At 40.5% G+C, this 18,424-nt stretch overlaps 1 protein-coding gene across 1 annotated transcript in view; it reads left to right on the forward strand.

The window, feature by feature from the left end:
- HEATR6 (HEAT repeat containing 6) overlaps positions 1 to 18,424 on the forward strand; it is a 46,607-nt gene that overhangs the window by 17,544 nt on the left and 10,639 nt on the right. Inside the window, exons 10-16 of the mRNA XM_082679988.1 lie at positions 584 to 790; positions 1,176 to 1,275; positions 11,622 to 11,977; positions 12,878 to 13,000; positions 13,557 to 13,643; positions 16,902 to 17,036; positions 17,857 to 17,979. Of these exons, the coding sequence (XP_082536114.1) occupies positions 584 to 790; positions 1,176 to 1,275; positions 11,622 to 11,977; positions 12,878 to 13,000; positions 13,557 to 13,643; positions 16,902 to 17,036; positions 17,857 to 17,979 (1,131 nt within the window). The remainder of the gene's footprint in view (positions 1 to 583; positions 791 to 1,175; positions 1,276 to 11,621; positions 11,978 to 12,877; positions 13,001 to 13,556; positions 13,644 to 16,901; positions 17,037 to 17,856; positions 17,980 to 18,424) is intronic.

Here is an 18,424-nt window from a genome sequence, read left to right on the forward strand (position 1 = left end):
ATCAAAGATTTTATTGCAGATTTTATTTTCTGTACCTAAGAATGTTTCTGAAAGTTGGGTCACTAATGGTGCCTGCCAAGCTGAGTATGCACAAAGTTTCTAGTATCCTATGTAATTAATATTGAGCACTCATGGATGCTTTAGGTTGGAACGTAAAGCAGAAGGTCCTCGGGGGCTTTGATATGAAACAGACCCTAGATGCGTGTAGTTTTTCCTGCCCACAGGCGGTTTGCTTTTCTCTTTTCATTTGGCTTTATGCTTTAATAAACTAGGCTTCTCATCTTTAAGTTATTTTCATGCTTGTGACATCAGGTTTTTATACTGTGGTGCAGCTTAGGCTTATTCCTTACAGTAGGAAACCCTAACAGCCATGTGATTTGAGGCTCTGTTGGTTTTTTGAAGTGTGGGGGTGGGGCGGCGCGCAGGTGGCTTAGTTCACGGCTGCTCTTAGGGCCTGATGGATAATCACATTGCCCTCTAATTAAAGGGATCCTAAATACTTTGAAAATGAAAAACATATATATAGGAAGAAGGGGATTCGACTCCTGATTTCTAACTGATGTGCATCATCCTGAAATTTCAGACGCGTGCCTGTGCTCTGCAAGTTTTATCTGCCATCTTGGAAGGCTCAAAGCAGTTTCTTTCTGTTGCTGAAGATACCAGTGACCACAGAAGGGCTTTCACTCCCTTTTCTGTAATGATTGCTTCTAGCATTAAAGAGTTGCACAGATGTCTTTTGTTAGCTTTGGTGGCTGAATCATCCTCACAGACCCTTACTCAGATAATTAAGGTAAATGTGCCAAGTTATCGGTGAGTTAACAGAGGCAGTTTCTTTCTTTTTGCATAATGTTTATATTGCCCAAAAGTGAATTGACAAGAATATAACTAAGTAGTAATTTTATTAAAGATATCCTGTTTGGAAGTCTGTTCCTACTTGTCTGATCATACCTACAATCTCTGTATGTACACCTAAATGTTTTACTAAAAATACTGCTTTATCTTTAGTATTAAGTTGGACCAATGAGAATACAAGTGCTATTCCCCCTGAAAAAAAAAAACAAAAGGACTAATTTTTAAATAAGTATAAAGACTTTTTAAATTAAAGGCTCTAAAATTTTGTCTCTATGCTGTGACTATATCAGGCCCACTGATGAGCTCTTCTTTGTGTTTTGCAGTGCCTTGCAAACTTAGTATCAAATTCACCTTATAACCGTCTGAAACTCAGCCTGCTGACCAAAGTCTGGAACCAGATAAAGCCTTATATCCGCCACAAAGGTTGGTGGTAGTTTGAAACTGATTGCTTCTTTATATCAACCAGATCTAGATTATTAGTTTTTAAAAAATAGAGCATTTTTATAGCTCTAAGATATCTCTGCTTATTCTCCTCAAATTTGGGGGGGGAATCAACTATTGCTAGAACCCCACTTTTGACCTCTAAAGCCCCAGTGGACACCACTGGAAAGAATGACCTGGAGAATTAACTGTAAAGTTTAATGCCTCTTCAATGCATCAGTGCAGTGACCAGAGTATCCCTTTAGAATTGAGATTGAGCAAAATCCCAGGGGGGTCCCACTCTAGTATGTAATAGTTCATATCCTTTAGATATAAGTAGAGGATGGATGGACAGTCAGATAGACAGACATTATCCTCATTTTGGAAGGAAGAAGTGGAATATAAAACCTAACTTCTTTAACATTAACTTCTCTGGAGTTCAGATAAAATTTCAGAACCTCAAATCTTCACTAACTACAGTCTTATTTCTTATTTCCTGACTTACTTCCACATATAATATATATGTGTTGCCTTTAGAAGACTTGTTTTTCTTTTGGTTGCAAGCTTCAGGATCAGACCACATTCTGTTGAGTTCTTAGTCAGAATTGTAGAACTTGAAGAAGGCACGGATGTTTTTGTGCCATCGTGGGAGATGTTCTGGACCCAGTGTCAGTCTGCAGCTCACTCCCATTTTTGCCACTGCATAGTCATGACCTTCTCTGAACCCTAATTTCCTCCTAACAGGAAGGTCTATGCCTACCTCATAAGATTTTTATGAGGCTTAAATGAGATAATGATATGTAAGTATGTAAACAAAGTCCAGTTCATCCCTTTCACCAATGTGTAAAAGGGGACCCAGGAAGGTAAATCTTGCCTTAAGATTGCTTATCACTTCAGTTGCAGAAGTAAGATTAAGACAGCCCAAGTCTTCTGGCTCAGTCCCCTGCTCATTCCACTGCACTAGCTTTTCTTCATCTGCAAACTGAGGGGAGTGAACCATGTCTCAAAGGTCCCTTTCAAGTATCTGACTTTGTCCTCCAGCAACCTTTTATTATTAAACTGTTCAAACCCACAGAAAATTTGTACTATTGTACAGTGAGCACCTGTTACCTCTACCTAGACTTAACAGTTGTTAACACTGTCATATTTGTTTTCTCTCTCTCTCTACATATATGTATCAGTGTGTATATGTGTACGTGTGTGTGTTTATATGCATATTTTGGTCTATGTGTACGTATTTATATAGACTTTCTTCCCTTGAATCATTTGAAGGTAAATTATAGACATATTTCACCCTAAATACCACAGTATGTATCTCCCCAAAATAAAGACAATCTCCAAAAAACACAATACCATTCTCACACCTAAGAAAATTACATTGATTCCATAGTATTATCTAATGTCTAGTCCACATTTAGATTTCCTCATGTGTCCCCAAAAGTCTTTTATAGCTTTTTAAAAAAAACCTGGGTTCATTCAGGGTTCATGCGTGATATTTAGTTTTTATGTCACTTTAGCCTTTTAAACTTTTTTTTTAAATTGAAGTATAGTTAGCATTATGTTCAGGTGAACATAATGATTCAACATTTAAATACATCACAAGTGATCACCACGGTAAGTTCTAGTAGCTAGCCATCTCTCACAATACAAAATTACTACAGTATTATTGACTATATTCCTCATGTTGTATATTATATCCCTGTGACTTAATTATTTTATGCCTGGAAGTTTGTAACCTCTTAATCCCTTTCACCTATTTCATGCATGCCCTAACCTCCTCTGGCAACCACCAATTTGCTCTCTGTATCTGTAAGTCTGTTTCTGTTTTGTTTGTTCATTTGTTTTGTTTTTTAGATTCCATGTATAAGTGAGATTATGCAGTATTTGTCTCTGTCTGACTTATTTAACTTAGCATAATACCCTCTAGTTCCATCCATGTTGTTGGAAGTGGCAAGATTTCATTTTTTTTTTAATAAATTTATTTATTTTTGGCTGCATTGGGTCTTCATTGTTGCATGTGGGCTTTCTCTAGTTGCGGCGCCCTGGCTTCTCATTGCAGTGGCTTCTCTTGTTGTGGAGCACAGGCTCTAGGCCCATGGCTTCAGTAATTGTGGCACATGGGCTCAGTAGTTGTGGCTCGTGGGCTCTAGAACACAGGTTCAGTAGTTGTGGTGCACAGGCTTAGTTGCTCTGCGACATGTGGGATCTTCCCGGACCAGGGCTTGAACCCATGACCCCTACATCGGCAGGCGTATTCTTAACCACGGCACCACCAGGGAAGTCCTTTTTTTATGGCTGAGTAATATTCCATTGTATACATATGCCACATCTTTTTTATCCACTTAGTTTGGGCATTTAGGTTGTTTCCATATCTTGGCTATTGTAAATAATGCTGCAGTGAACATTGGGGTGCATATATCAAATCAGTGTTTTTGTTTTCTTTGAGTGAATACCCAGAAGTGGAATTGCTAGATCATATGGTAGTTCTGTTTTTAATTTTTGAGGCACCTCCATACTGTTTTCCATGGTGGCTGCACCAATTTACATTCCTGCCAACAGTACATGAGGGTTCCCTTTTCTTCACATCCTTGCCAACACTTGTTTCTTGTCTTTTTGATTATAGCCATTATGACAGATGTGAGGTGATATCTCATTGTGCTTTTGATTTCCCTGATGATTAGTGGTGATTAGTAATGTTGAGCATCTTCTCATGTTTTTCTTGGCCATTTGTATGTCTTCTTTGGAGAAAGGGCTGTTCAGGCTCTCTGACCATTTTTTAATGGGATTGGTTTTTTTTGTTACAGAGTTGTATGATTTCCTTTTTAAGAAATATATATATATGTGTGTATATATATATATATATATACACACACACACACACACACACACGTGGATATATCATTGGCAAATATCTTTTCCCATTAAGTAGATTGCCTTTTCATTTTATTAAAGATTTCTTCCACTGCGTAAAAGCTTATTAGTTTGATGTAATCCCACTTACTTATTTTTGCTTTTGTTTCCCTTGCCTGAGGAGACAAATCCAAAAAAATACTTCTAAGACTGGCATCAAAGAGTGTACTACCTGTGTTTTCTTCTAGATGTTTTATGGTTTCAGGTCTTATGTTTAAGTCTTAAACCCATTTTTTTATTTGTTTTTGTATATGATACAAGAAAATGGTCCAGTTTCACTCCTTTGCATGTAGCTATCCAGGTTTCCCAACACCATTTATTGAAGGCGCTGTCTTTTCTCCATTACATGTTTTTGCTGCCATTGTCATAGATAAATTGACCATATAAGTGTGGGTTTATCTCTGAGCTCTCTATTCTGTTTTGATTACTGCAGTGTTGTAGTATAGTTTGAAATCAGGGCATGTGAAATCTCCAGCTTTGTTCTTTTTTCTCAAGATTGCTTTGGCTATTTGGGGTCTTTGGTAGTTCCCTACAAGTTTTAGGATTATTGGTTCTAGTTCTATGAAAAATGCTGTGGGTATTTTGATGGTGAGTGCATTGAACGTGTAGAGTGCTTTGGGTAGTAAGGACATTTTAACAGTATTGATTCTTCCAGTCCATAAGCATGGTATATGTATCTTTCCATTAATTTGTGTTGTCTTCAACTTCTTTCATCAGTGTCTTATAGTTTTCAGAATACAGGTCTTTCACCTTCTTGGCTAAATTTATTCTTAGGTATTTTATTTTTTTGATGCAATTGTAAATGGCATTGTTTTCTTAATTTCTTTCTCTGATGGATTGTTATTAGTGAATAGAAATGCAACAGATTTCTGTATATTAATTTTATGCAACTTTACTGAATTCATTTATTAGTTCTAATAGTTTTTTTGGTGGAGTCTTTGGGGTTTTCTATATATAGTATCATGTCATCAGTGACAGTTTTACTTCTTCCTTTCCAATTTGGATGCCTTTTATTTCTTTTTCTAGTCTGATTGCTGTGTCTAGGACTTCCAATACTACATTGAATAGAAGTGTCAAGAGTGGGCATCCTTGTCTTGTTCCTGACCTTAGAGGAAATGCTTTCAGCTTTTCACTGTTGAGTATGTTAGCTGTGGGTTTGTCATATATGGCCTTTATTATGTTGAGGTATGTTCCCTCTGTATCCACTTTGTTGAGGGGTTTTAGCATAAAGGGATGTTGAATTTTGTCAGAAGCTTTTTCTGCATCTATTGAGATGATATATGACTTTTACTGTTCATATTGTTAATGTAGTGTATCAGGTTGATTGATCTGCAGATATTGAATCATCCTTGTATCCCTGAGGTAAATCCCATTTGATCATGATGTATGATCCTTTTAATGTATTGCTGACTTCGGTTTGCTAATATTTTGTTGAGGATTTTTGCATCTGTGTTCATCAGGGATATTGGCCTGTAATTTTCTTCCTTTGTAGTGTCTTTGTCTGGTTTTACTGTCAGGGTAATGCTGGCCTCGTAGAATGAATTTGGAAATTGAATTCTCTTCAGTTTTTTGGAATAGTGTGAGAACAGTTGATATTAAGTCTTCTTTAAATGTTTGGTAGAATTCATCTGTGAAGCCATCTGGTCCTGGACTTTTGTTTTGGGGGAGTTTTTTTGATTACTGATTTAATTTCATTACTTGGTCTGTTTCAGTAATTGGTCTGTTCAGATTTTCTCTTTCTTTCTGATTCAGTCTTGGAAAGATGGTATGTTTTTAGAAATTTATCCATTTCTTCTAGGTTGTCCAATTTGTTGGCATATAACTGTTTATAGTAATCTCTTACGATCTTTTTATACTTCTGTGGTGTTGGTTGTATCTCCTCTTTCATTTCTGATTTTATTGATATGGCCCCTCTCTCTATTTTTCTTGATGAGTCTGGCTGAAGATTTATCAATTCTCTTTATCTTTTCAGAGAACCAACTTTTAGTTTCATTGATCTTTTCTTTCTTTTTTTTTTTTTAGTATCTCTTTCCACTCTGATCCTTATTTTCCCCTTTGAGTTTTGTTTTTCTTTTCTTAGGTTCCTTTAGGTATGAGGTTAGATTGTTTATTTGAGGTTTTTCTTGTTTCCTGAAGTAGGCCCTATTGCTACAAACTTCCCTCTAAGAACTGCCTTTGTTGTGCCCTACAGATTTTGAAACACTGTGTTTCCATTTTCATTTGTCTCAATGTATTTTTTTATTTCCTCTTTGATTTTTTTCAGTGACCTATTGGTTGTTTAGTAGCATGTTGTTTAGACTCCACTTGTTTGTGTTTTTTCCAGTGTTTTATAGTTGATTTCTAGTCTCATAGGATTTTGGTCTGAAAAGATGCTTGGTATGATTTTAGTCTTCTTAAATTTATCGAGACTTGCTTTGTGGCCTAACATGTGATCTATCCTGGAGAATGTTCCACATGCACTTGAAAAGAATGTGTATCCTGCTGGTTTTGGGTGGAATGTTCTCTATATATATATCTGTTAAGTCAGGGTAGTATAATGTGTCCTTTAAGGCCAGTGTTTCCTTAAACACATTGTTTCCTTCTGTATGGATGACCTATCCATTGATATAAGTGGGGTGTTAAAGTCCTTACTATTATATTACTGTCAGTATCTCCTCATGTCTGTTAATATTTGCTTTATGTATTTAGCTGTTCCTATGTGGGGTGCACATACATTTACAAGTGTTTAATCTTCTTGTTGGATTGATCTCTTTATCATTATGTAATGCACTTTTTTGTCTTTTGTTACAGTCTTTGATTTAAAGTCTATTTTTTTAACATCTTTATTGGAGTATAATTGCTTTACAATGTTGTGTTAGTTTCTGCTGTATAACAAAGTGACTCAGCTATATGTATACATATATTCCCATATCCCCTACCTCTTGCGTCTCTCTCCTACCCTCCCTATCCCACCCCTCTAGGTGGTCACAAAGCACCGAGCTGATCTCCCTGTGCTATGCAGCTGCTTCTCATTAGCTATCTATTTTACATTTGGTAGTGTTTATATGTCAGTGCTCCTCTCTCACTTCGTCCCAGCTTACCCTTCCCCCTCCCCGTGTCCTCTCTACGTCTGTGTCTTTATTCCTGTCCTGCCCCTAGGTTCATCAGAACCTTTTCTTTTTTTTTAGATTCCATATATATGCGTTAGCATACAGTATTTGTTCTTCTCTTTCTGACTTACTTCACTCTGTATGACAGACTCTAGGTCCATCCACCTCACTAGAAATAACTCAATTTCATTTCTTTTTATGGCTGAGTAATATTCCATTGTATATATGTGCCACATCTTCTTTATCCATTCATCTGTCGATGGACACTTAGGTTGCTTCCATGTCCTGGCTATTGTAAATAGTGCTGCAGTGAACATTGTGGTTACATGTAAAGTCTATTTTGTCTGATATAAATATTACTACCCCAGCTTTGTTTTCATTTGCATGGAGTATCTTTTTCCATCCTCTCACTTTCAATTTCTGTGTGTCTTTAAATCTGAAGTGAGTCTCTTGTAGGTAGCATATATATGGGTCTTGCTTTTTTATCCATTCAGCCACCTTATGTCTTTTGATTGGAGCATTTAGTCCATTTTCATTTAAAGTAACTTTTGATGGTTATGTACTTACTGCCTTTTTGTTATATGTTTTCTGGTTATTTTTGTTGTTTTTCTCTGTTCCTTTCCTCTTCTCTTGCTCTCTTGTGATTTAATGACTTTCTTGAGTGTTATGTTTGTACAGTAAGTCCCCTACATACGAACGAGTTCCATTCTGAGAACACGTTCGTAAGTCCAATTTGATCATAAGTCAAACAGTTAGCCTAGGTACACAACTAACACAATTGGCTATATAGTACTGTACTGTAATAGGTTTATAATATTAATACATAAAAAACAAACACAAAAAATGAAACATTTTTAATCTTACAGTACTTTGAAAAGTACAGTAGTACAGTATAATGGCTAGCCTACAGGGGCTGGCATCGAGTGAACAGGCAAGAAGAGTTACTGACTGGAGGAGGGAGTGGAGGTGGCAGATGGTAGAGCTGAAGGATCGTCAGCTATAGGAGATGGAGGGCAAGCTGCTATTTTACTCATGCCTGACATTGATGGAATGCATGTTTGCATCTTTGAAAGTTTACAACTTGAAGGTTCATATGTAGGGGACTTACTGTATTCCTTTCTCTTTGTTTTTTGAGTTAATCTAGTATTGTTTTATGATTTGTGGTTACCATGAGGTTATTATATAACAACCTGGTATACAGCAGTCTATTTTAAGTTAATGGTCACTTACGTTTGAGCACATTCTAAAAGCACTACATATTTACTCCCTACCCCTATGTTTTATGTTTTTGATGTCATCTTTAACATCTTTCTGTTTTGTGTATCTCTTAACTAATTATTGTAGATATATAGGATTTTACTACTTTTGTGTTTTAACCTTCATAGGACCTATATGGTTGGTTGATCCACTACTTTTACTATATGTTTGCCTTTATAGTGAGATTTTTTTCTTTCATAATTTTTATATTTCTACTTATAGTTTTGTGTTTTCTGTTTAAAGTGGTCCCTTTAACATTTCTTGTTAGGTCAGTTTAGTGGTGATGAACTACTTTAGTTTTTGCTTGTCTGGGAAACTCTTTATCTCTCCTTCATTTCTGAATGAGAGCCTTGCCAGAGGGAATATTCTTGGTTGTAAGGGTTTTTCCTCCTTTCAGTACTTTGAATATCTTGTGCCACTCCCTTCTGGTATGTAAAGTTTTGCTGAAAAGTCAGCTGATCATCTTCTGGGGCTCCTCCATATGTAACTAGTTGTTTTTCTCTTGCTGCTTTTAAGATTCTCTAGTTAACTTTTTTTAAAAAATAAATTTATTTAGTTAGTTAGTTTTGGCTGTGTTGGGTCTTTGTTGCTGTGCGCAGGCTTTCTCTAGTTGCAGTGAGTGGGGGCTACTCTTCGTTGCAGTGCGCAGGCTTCTCATTGCGGTGGCTTCTCTTGTTGCGGAGCACGGGCTCTAGGCATGCAGGCTTCAGTGGTTGTGGCACATGGGCTCAGTAGTTGTGGCTTGTGGGCTCTAGAGCACAGGCTCAGTAGTTGTGGCACATGAGCTTAGTTGCTCTGCGGCACGTGGGATCTACCTGGGCCAGGGCTTGAACTCATGTCCCTTGCATTGGCAGGCAGATTCTTAACCACTGTGCCACCAGGGAAGCCCTCTGACTTTTGACTTTAATTATAATGTGTCTTGGTGTGGGTCTTTTGGGGTTCATCTTGTTTGGGACTTTTTGTGATTCCTGGACTTGGATGTATGTTTCCTTTGCCAGGTTCGGAAAGTTTTCAGCCATTATTTCTTCAAAGAGATTTTCTGTCCCTGTCCCTCTCTCTTCTCCTTCTGGGACCCCTATAATGTGAATGTTAGTACACTTGATGTTGTCATAGAGGTCGCTTAAACTATCCTCATTTTTCTTATTTCTTTTTGCTTTTCCATTTGGATGATTTTCATTAGCCTGTCTTCCAGATTGCTGATCTGTTCTTCTGTATCATCTAATCTGCATTTGGTTTCCTCTAGTCTATTTCTCACTTTTGTTATTTTATTCAGCTCTGATTGGTTCTTTTTTACGTTTTCTGTCTCTGTAGAAGTTCTCACTGTGTCCTTCCATTCTTCTCCTGAGTTCAGAGAGCATTTTTATGACCATTAGTTTGAATGCTTTATCTGGAAGATTGCTTATCTCCATTTCATTTAGTTCTTTTTCTGAGGTTTAGTCCTGTTCTTTCATTTGGGACATAATTCTTTGTCTCCTCATTTTGCCTAACCCTCTGTTTGTTTCTATGTATTAGGTAGATCAGCTACATTTCCTGTTCTTGATAGAGTGGCTAAGTATAGAAGGTGTCCTGTGAGGCCCAGTAGTATGGTCCCCTCTGGTCACCAGAGCTAGGTGCTCCAGGAGTGTCTCCTGTGTGGGTTGCATGTGCCCTTTTGTTGTGGCTGGGCCATGCTCTCTGCAGGTGTGCTAGGGGGTGGGGTTGGTTCCCAGTGCAGCTGGCTGTAATTGGGGACTGCATTAGATTAGCACTAGCTGGGTGGAATCCGCAGGTGAACTCAGGGCGGGTTGAGTGATGCTAGTAAATTAGATGGGGAGATTCAGAACTGGTGACCGCCTGGGAATTCCCTGGCAGTCCAGTGGTTAGGACTCAGTGCTTTCACTGATGTGGCCTGGGTTGGATCCCTGGTCAGGTAATTGAGATCCTGCAAGCTGTGTGGTGCAGCCAAAAAAAAACTGGTGCCTGCCAGTGCCTGGCCACCTAGGTAGAAAGGGAGACAAAGAAAAAAAATTTTAAAGTGGCACTCGCCAGCTCCTCAGTACCTCTTGGTGACACGCCTTAATATTAGTCAATGAATCTATTAGTCAGTGAATCTCCTTCCCATATGATCAGGCACTTTTCAAACTGCTGTCTGTGTGCCAGGACCTGGAGTGACTGAGTTTTTGTGCACAGCCTTTTAGAGTGGATTCTTAATTCTCTGCAGCCCTCTGGCTCTCTCTTGGATGTAAGCCCTGCTGATTTCCAAAGCCAGACATTATGGGGGTTCATCTACCTGATGCATGTCCCCTGGGCTGGGGAGCCCAATGTGGGGTTCAGAGCCGACCTCTGAGGCTGTGAAATCCCTCCTGCCTGTGGTCCACAGCAGTGGGGGTGTAGGTCCCTGCCAAACCATGTCTCTGCCCCTCCTACTTGTCTCAATGTGGCATTTTTTTTCCTTTTATCCCTAGTTATGGAAAATCTTCTCTGCTAGTCTTTCGGTCATTCTCAGAGATAGTTGCTCTCTATGCAGTTGTAATTTTCCTGTCCATGGGAGGAGAGAGCCCAACATCTTACTACAGTGCCGTCTTGTCCTGCCTCCTCACTTCAGTCTTTTTGACTCTAGTAGTCTGTGGCCCTTTTTCTTTCTTTTATGATACTGATTTTGGAAGGGTCCAAGCCAGTTGTCTTACAGTATGTCGTATACTCTCAGTTTTCTGGGGTTTTTTTTGGCAGTACACGGGCCTCTCACTGTTGTGGCCTCTCCTGTTGTGGAGCACAGGCTCCGGACGCGCAGGCTCAGCGGCCATGGCTCACAGGCCCAGCTGCTCCATGGCATGTGGGATCTTTCTGGACCGGGGCAGGAACCCGCGTCCCCTGCATCGGCAGGTGGACTCTCAACCACTGCACCACCAGGGAAGCCCTACTCTCAGTTTGTTGGGTATTTTCTTTACAGTGTTAACTTACACTTCTGTCCCATAAACTGGAAGTTAGGTCTAGAGGTTTAATTAGATTCAGGTTAAACAAAGAAGCCATAATTCTTAATTGCCTGCAGAGATAGTTATGATCCTTATGGTAACTGTTCCTGTGGTGATAGTTTCTTTTTGATTCCTTTGACAGATGTTAATGTTCGTGTGTCCAGTCTCACACTATTGGGGGCCATAGTGTCCACTCACGCACCTTTACCTGAAGTCCAGCTACTTTTACAACAGCCCTGTTCTTCTGGACTCAGCAATAGCAATTCAGCCACTCCTCACGTCAGTCCTCCTGATTGGTGGAAGAAAGGCCCTTCAGGACCCTTTCTGGAAGAAGCCGCAGTTAGCTCACCAAAGGTGTCTTCAGAGCCCTGCTGGCTCATTCGACTTTGCATTTCCATTGTTGTTCTGCCCAAGGAAGATGCCTGTTCAGGTAGTGATGCTGGCTCCACAGGAGGAAGCACCTATGAGCCATTCCCCTTGCGACTGGAGGCCTTACAGGTAGGAGGTTTCATTTCCTCATCTCTGAAATGGAAGTAATCATTCTTTCTTCATGGGGTGATTACTTCCTGAGGAGTAAGTCTGTGAAAATAAGGTCAAACCAAGCAGTGTGTCATTGGTGTTAGTGGGAGTTGTGTGTGAATTCACACTTTAGGTGTGAATGCTTTGTTTGTTGTTTTGTTTTGGGGGGGAGTGGGTGGGGGGAGGATTGGTTGTAAAACATCACATTCATCCCCTTTTGTTGCAAGCCATTTTAGTCACCTCAGGTATTATATGGCAGGTCAGTATAATAGATTATATAATAATTCTGAAGGAAGTTGTAGAGTTAATCTTTGATTTCTGCATCTGAAAGTTAAATAAATGTTTAATTTTCTATAAACTTCTCTTTGGTATTATATCTGTTTAGAGACAACAAAGTATTTGCTCCTTCAAAGGAAGAAAACCACCCTAGATTAAAGTATTTGTTTTTCTGTAATATTTTAAAAATACTAAAATATTTGTTTTTTCTGTACACCCTAGATTAAAGTATTTGTTTTTTGGTCCTAGGGTCTGCTAATTATCTGGTTAATATTGAACATGTCCTTTAACCTCTTTAACCTTTAACTTTTTCAGTCTTAGTTTCTTCAGCTGAAATACTCAATAAATACCTACCAGTAGATAAATTGTTCCCAGGCTTAAATGTGATAATATTGATAATCTAAATGAAACACATTTTGTAAATTATAAAGCACCATAAAATTTTATGATATACTTAATTGAAGATTATGGTTGTTCTTCATTTCATTAACATCAGATTTCAGCCCCTTGTTGAGTGTGAGTGATTTCTGAAATATTGAAACACTTCTGGATATTGCAGTCCTGCATTCAGGTCTTGGGGTTAATCCCCTGTTTTCTTGGCAGGTGTTGGCTCATCTGGCAAGGGGCTACTTTTCAATGACTCAGGTCTACTTGATGGAGCTTGGAGAGGTGATTTGCAAGTGCCTGGGGGAGGCAGATCCATCTGTCCAGCTTCATGGAGCAAAGGTAATTTTCATTAAAAGCCCTGTGCTTCAGGGAGCACAGCTTGGTGCTCTGTGGTGACCTAGATGGGTGGATGGGGGTGGGTGGGAGGGGTATCCAAGAGGGAAGAGATATATGGATACATATAGATGATTTACTTAATTGTACAGTGGAAACTGACACAACATTGTACAGCAGCTATACCCCAATTTTAAAGAAGAAAAAAAAAGCTGTGTGCTTTTTTCTTCTCTTCCTTTTATGTTCTTCCCTCAGCTGCATGTCCATCAATTCTGAGTTTCTTTAGGAGGTTTCAGGTAGGCAAGTGATATCAATACATTCCTCTATTTTCAGCTCTACATGTAAACCCAAAGAATTGATTTGATAATAAATTAAAAATATATACTTGGTGATTTTGCTTCTGGAAAGAATGCCTCTGAGATAGCAGTTTCTGAGAAAAGAAAGAAAATCAGTTGGAAATTACTTTTCCCCTTGATTTGAGGTAATCTCCAAACTGAAGTGGCTTTTTACCTCCATGGTTCTAATATTCATCTCTGATAATCTATTTCTTTTATCTTGGCAGCTTCTGGAAGAACTGGGTACAGGCTTAATACAACAGTATAAACCAGATTCTTCCATAGCACCTGATCAGAGAGTGCCAGTCAGCTTGGTAAGTAAATGTATATTCATGGTTTTCTCTTTTCTTAGTGCTTCAGTCAGTTTTATTTTGAGGCTCAGTGATAAAGTGGCGTAGAGAGTATGGTTTCTTCCAATATCAGAAATTATGGTTTATAATCTAGGATGAATAGGTTTTATTTGCATTTCAGTTTATTTGCAGTTTAGTGTGTGGTAAGATTATGTGTAACATACAGCCAGTAATGGAAGAAGCAGTTTTTTGGGGTTTTTTTCCCCCCACAAAACCTAGTTTGGTTACACAGTGTGCCCAAGAGACAGACTAGAATGGTGGGAAGAGCCCAAGATTTGGAATCAGAAGGCATGGGATTAAACCACTTAATGAATATGTGACTATGAGCATAGTTTCCTTGTTGTAAAGAGGAGTAAAAATCCTTAACTCATTGGACTTTTGGAAGATTGAATGAGATGTGAAGACTCTGGCAAATAGTAGATGCTCAGTGAGTCTTAATTCCCTTAGCCCCTCCCTGCCGGGGCCCTCCCCCTTATTCCCGTTCATTTCTGTGGTCTGAGCTTGTGTGTGTTGCCCCACACTGTGCCAGTTATTCTTTGGAGGAGGAACATGTGAGCCCATAAAAAAACCTTCTACTTAGTACCAAAAACCAAATCAACTCAACATTAGGGATGTTTTCTCCCTCTGCCCTCCTCATCCTGCCTATTCTTTTTCTTTTCACAATTTCCATCACCCTAGGTGGAATGATAGAATTAAGAATGTCTAGCTTGGGCTTCCCTGGTGGCACAGTGGTTAAGAATCCACCTGCCAATGCAGGGGACACAGGTTCGAGCCCTGGTCCGGGAAGATCCCACATGCTGCGGAGCAACTAAGCCCATGCGCCACAACTACCGAGCCTGCGCTCTAGAGCCCGTGAGCCACTACTACTGAGCCCGTGCACCACAACTACTGAAGCCCGCGTGCCTAGAGCCTGTGCTCCGCAACAAGAGAAGCCACCACGAGACGCCCCCGCTCGCCACAACTAGAGAAAGCCCGTGCGCAGCAGCGAAGACCCAATGCAGCCAAAAATAAATAAATTTCAAAAAAAGAATGTCTAGCTCTAGTCCCTTCCCTAGACTGCCACTAAAACTGAAATGTCACTGTTTGCAGGGAGTTGCGTTGTGCTTTGCTATCAGACAGACCTGGGTTTAATCCAGACTTCTCCCCTTGTTCCAAGTGACTTTGAGCAAGACTCTTTTTTTCCTTTTTTTAAAAATAAATTTATTTATTTTTATTTTTGGCTGCGTTGGGTCTTTGTTGCTGCACGCAGGCTTTCTCTAGTTGCACTGAGCGGGGGCTACTCTTTGTTGTGGTGCGTGGGCTTCTCATAGCAGTGGCTTCTTGTTGCAGAGCACAGGCTCTAGGTGCGTGGGCTTCAGTAGTTGTGGCACGCGGGCTCAGTAGTTGTGGCTCGCGGCCTCTAGAGCGCAGGTTCGGTAGTTGTGGCGCACGGGCTTAGTTGCTTCGCGGCATGTGGGATCCTCCCAGACCAGGGCTCGAACCCGTGTCTCCTGCGTTGGCAGGCGGATTCTTAACCACTGCGCCACCAGGGAAGCCCTGAGCAAGACTCTTAACTATTCGCACTTAAGTGTTGTTTCATATGTAAAAAAGGGGTATACTTTCTGTATTACTAATCTGTTGAGTGATAAATTATCCTAAGCACTTTGCAACTTAAAACCATATCCTACATTTATTCTCTCACATAGTTTCTGTGGACCAGGAATTGAGGGCAGCTTACCTGATGGTTCTGGCTCAGGTCTCATGAGGCTGCAGCCAGGATGCTGGCAGGGACTGCAGTCAGCCGAATTTGACGGGGGTTGGAGGAGCTCCTTCCAAGGTGGCGCGATCACTCGCATACCTTGCACGTTAGTGCTGGCTGATGGCAGATCTCACTCAGTTCCTTCCCATGAGGACCTCTCCAGAGGGCTGCTCGAGTGTTCTCCTGACAAGGCAGCTGGCCTCCCTTATAGCAATGAATCGAGAGTGAGCAAAACAGCTGTAGAATTTTTATAACCTAGTTTCAGAAGTTCTGCACTGTCATTCCCACAATACCCCATTAGTTACACAGGTCAGCCTTAGTCAGTGTGGGAGCGGATGGCCTCCTGAACATTAGGAGGTGAGAATCACTGTGGGCCATCTTGGAGGCTGGCAACCACACCTGTCCACATTCTTCTGGTTTGGGGCAGGAGGACCCAGATTGGGTGTCCAGGAGCTAGGATTGTGGGGCGAAAGAATTGGTGTGTGAGTGCATGGCAAAACTGAGGACTAAGTCCATGGGGCAGGAAATGGAGACGCCAAATCCCCAGACAGATTTGCACATGGGGCATGAAATCCCAGGGTTTTTATAAAGCATGGGAAGGAGACTGTTAAAGGTACTCTGCAGATGCCTACCTTGAGGGGCATTGAAGTGAGAAAATTCTTCAAAGTGCTGAAAACAGAGCCTGTTGTTCAATTTAAGAATCTCCACTGTACATCCGGCACTGTGCTAGAGACTTTACACAGTCGTACATTTTATTATCACATAAACTCTGCCAAGTAGATCTCTTTGTCCTGTTTTACTGAAGAGGAACCAAAGCTTAGACCGGTTCAGTGACTTGCCTGAGGCTGCAGAGACAGGAAGCAGAAGTTGAAGGGCTAACTCCACCCCAGCTCCTGCTCTGGATCCGTGCTCCTTGCACTGGGGCACGTGGCCTCTGGGCTGCTCTGGGACCCCGACCCTTGTGCCCTCGAGGTTTGAAAGAGCCCTGGCTAGGTGTCATTTGATCTGATTCTCGACCAGCTCTGCTGCCCACTAGCAAGTTACGTTATCTCTCTCTGCCTCAGATTCCTGGTGTGAAAATGGAGATAAGGATATGTTCTTCATTTAGTTGGGCTGAAGATTAAAATGAGTAGATTGTGTAAAACACTTAGAACAATGCCTGGGGTATGGGAAGCTCTCTGAAAAACAGCTGCTGCTGCAGTTACTGCTATCCTCATCTTCATCTTCCTCCCAGTATCATCATCACTACTGCTGCCTTACTGTACCACACTGTAGTTTCCTAATGAATGAAATGGAAGCATTGAATTAGTTGTTTTCTAAAGTTCCTTTCATTGCTGTGGAAGAAGTACTAGTAAAAGTATTTATATAAGCTACTACGTTAAGGAAAAACTTTTCATCACTGTGGTTACTAGTGGTAGTCTTAGTGTCTAGCTGGTTCCACTGTTGTCTCTTGGGCTGCAGTTGTTACTGTGCTTCTGTTCCAGGTGGTGATGTTCTGGACTGTGATGCTGAACGGTCCTTTACCCAGAGCCCTGCAGAATTCAGAGCATCCGACTCTGCAGGCGAGCGCCTGTGATGCCCTGTCTTCCATCTTGCCAGAAGCCTTCAGCAATCTGCTGGTAACCTTAGGGGTGTTTTATCATCTTTAATTTGTGACTCTGAGCATGAGAGCTTGAGTTTGATTTTGACTGTTTTTCATTTTGAACCAGTATTCAGCATTATCTCTGAGGAGAAGGTGCATGTTCTGTTTGAGCGTAGGGTGAGGGCAGTGGGGAGCAGCAGTGAAATCTTAATGCCTCAGAGGAGCTTTTTCTCCCTGTGCGTAGAAGGCAGGGAGAGAGAAGTGAAAGTAGCAGAGGCTTTGAGGTCAGATTTCAGAAAGATTTCAAATCCAAAAGTTAGAAAATCCTAGCTCTTTGGATTTAAATCCTAGCTGGTTTGAATCTCAGCTCTTCTACCTTCTAGCTCTTTGGTTATCTTAACTTCTCTAAAAATTAGTTTTATCCCCTATAAAATGTAAATGATGTGAGTAATAACATGAAGCATGTGAAAACGCCTTGCTTGGTGCCCAACACACATAGTGTTCAGACTGCTACTTCCTTTAATCCTTAATGGCATTTGCATCCATTCTTATTTATGTAAATTAGTTTTTATAAGGAAGGCAGCTTGACTAAAGTAGGAGAATAAAGTGACCTGACTCACGATGGTAGAGGTTAAATGTAATCACGATGCTGTGTGTCCCCCTGCCCCGAGTGGGTACTCAGATGATAACTGGATCTGAGTTGAACCTTTGTTCTGTGCCAAGTTAACCTCAAGGGCTCAGTTGTGGTCAACTCCTGAATGTGGATTCAACACAGGTGCGTCACAGTCACTTGTCGAAGGTATCGGCTCATGGCTGTTTCATTCGCACTTTTCCTTGGCCAACCTTTCTCATTGCAGAGTGACAGGCAGATCCTGTGCATCACCATGCTGCTGGGGCTGAATGACAGCAAGAACCGATTAGTGAAAGCTGCGACCTCTCGGGCCCTTGGGGTCTACGTGCTTTTTCCGTGTCTCAGACAGGTCAGAGTGAGCCTGTGTAGCTTCACTGTGCCTCTTTACAGTCCATTTTCTTACTCTTTTTGGTGGATATAGAGCTCCTGAGTTGGACAGTAAAGGAAATTAAATTGCTTTGTAATCTGGTTTCCTTAATTGCTACTAAAATATGCTACTGCCTGTAGTTCATTTGTTTTTAACGATTTTGCACACTGGCCAGGACCCTAAAACAGTAAATGTTTAAATCAGTGGATAATTGGAAAAAATGAAATGGGACATTACCATACGATACTAATAATTTAGAAAACTAATAGAGTTTTTATTAAGAAGGAAATAAATTTCTCCTTCACTCTTACTTGTGACCTTTATCTCTCTGAGAAGTGTGTAAGTGAACAGGATGTGTTTTGGAAATGTGTTCATTGTCCACATCTCTTCCTGAGGTGGAAATCAAGCCAAGCTCAGAATTCATAGA

Source organism: Grampus griseus, assembly GCF_964374135.1.
Source record: "Grampus griseus genome assembly, chromosome: 20".
Lineage (NCBI taxonomy): Eukaryota > Metazoa > Chordata > Mammalia > Artiodactyla > Delphinidae > Grampus > Grampus griseus.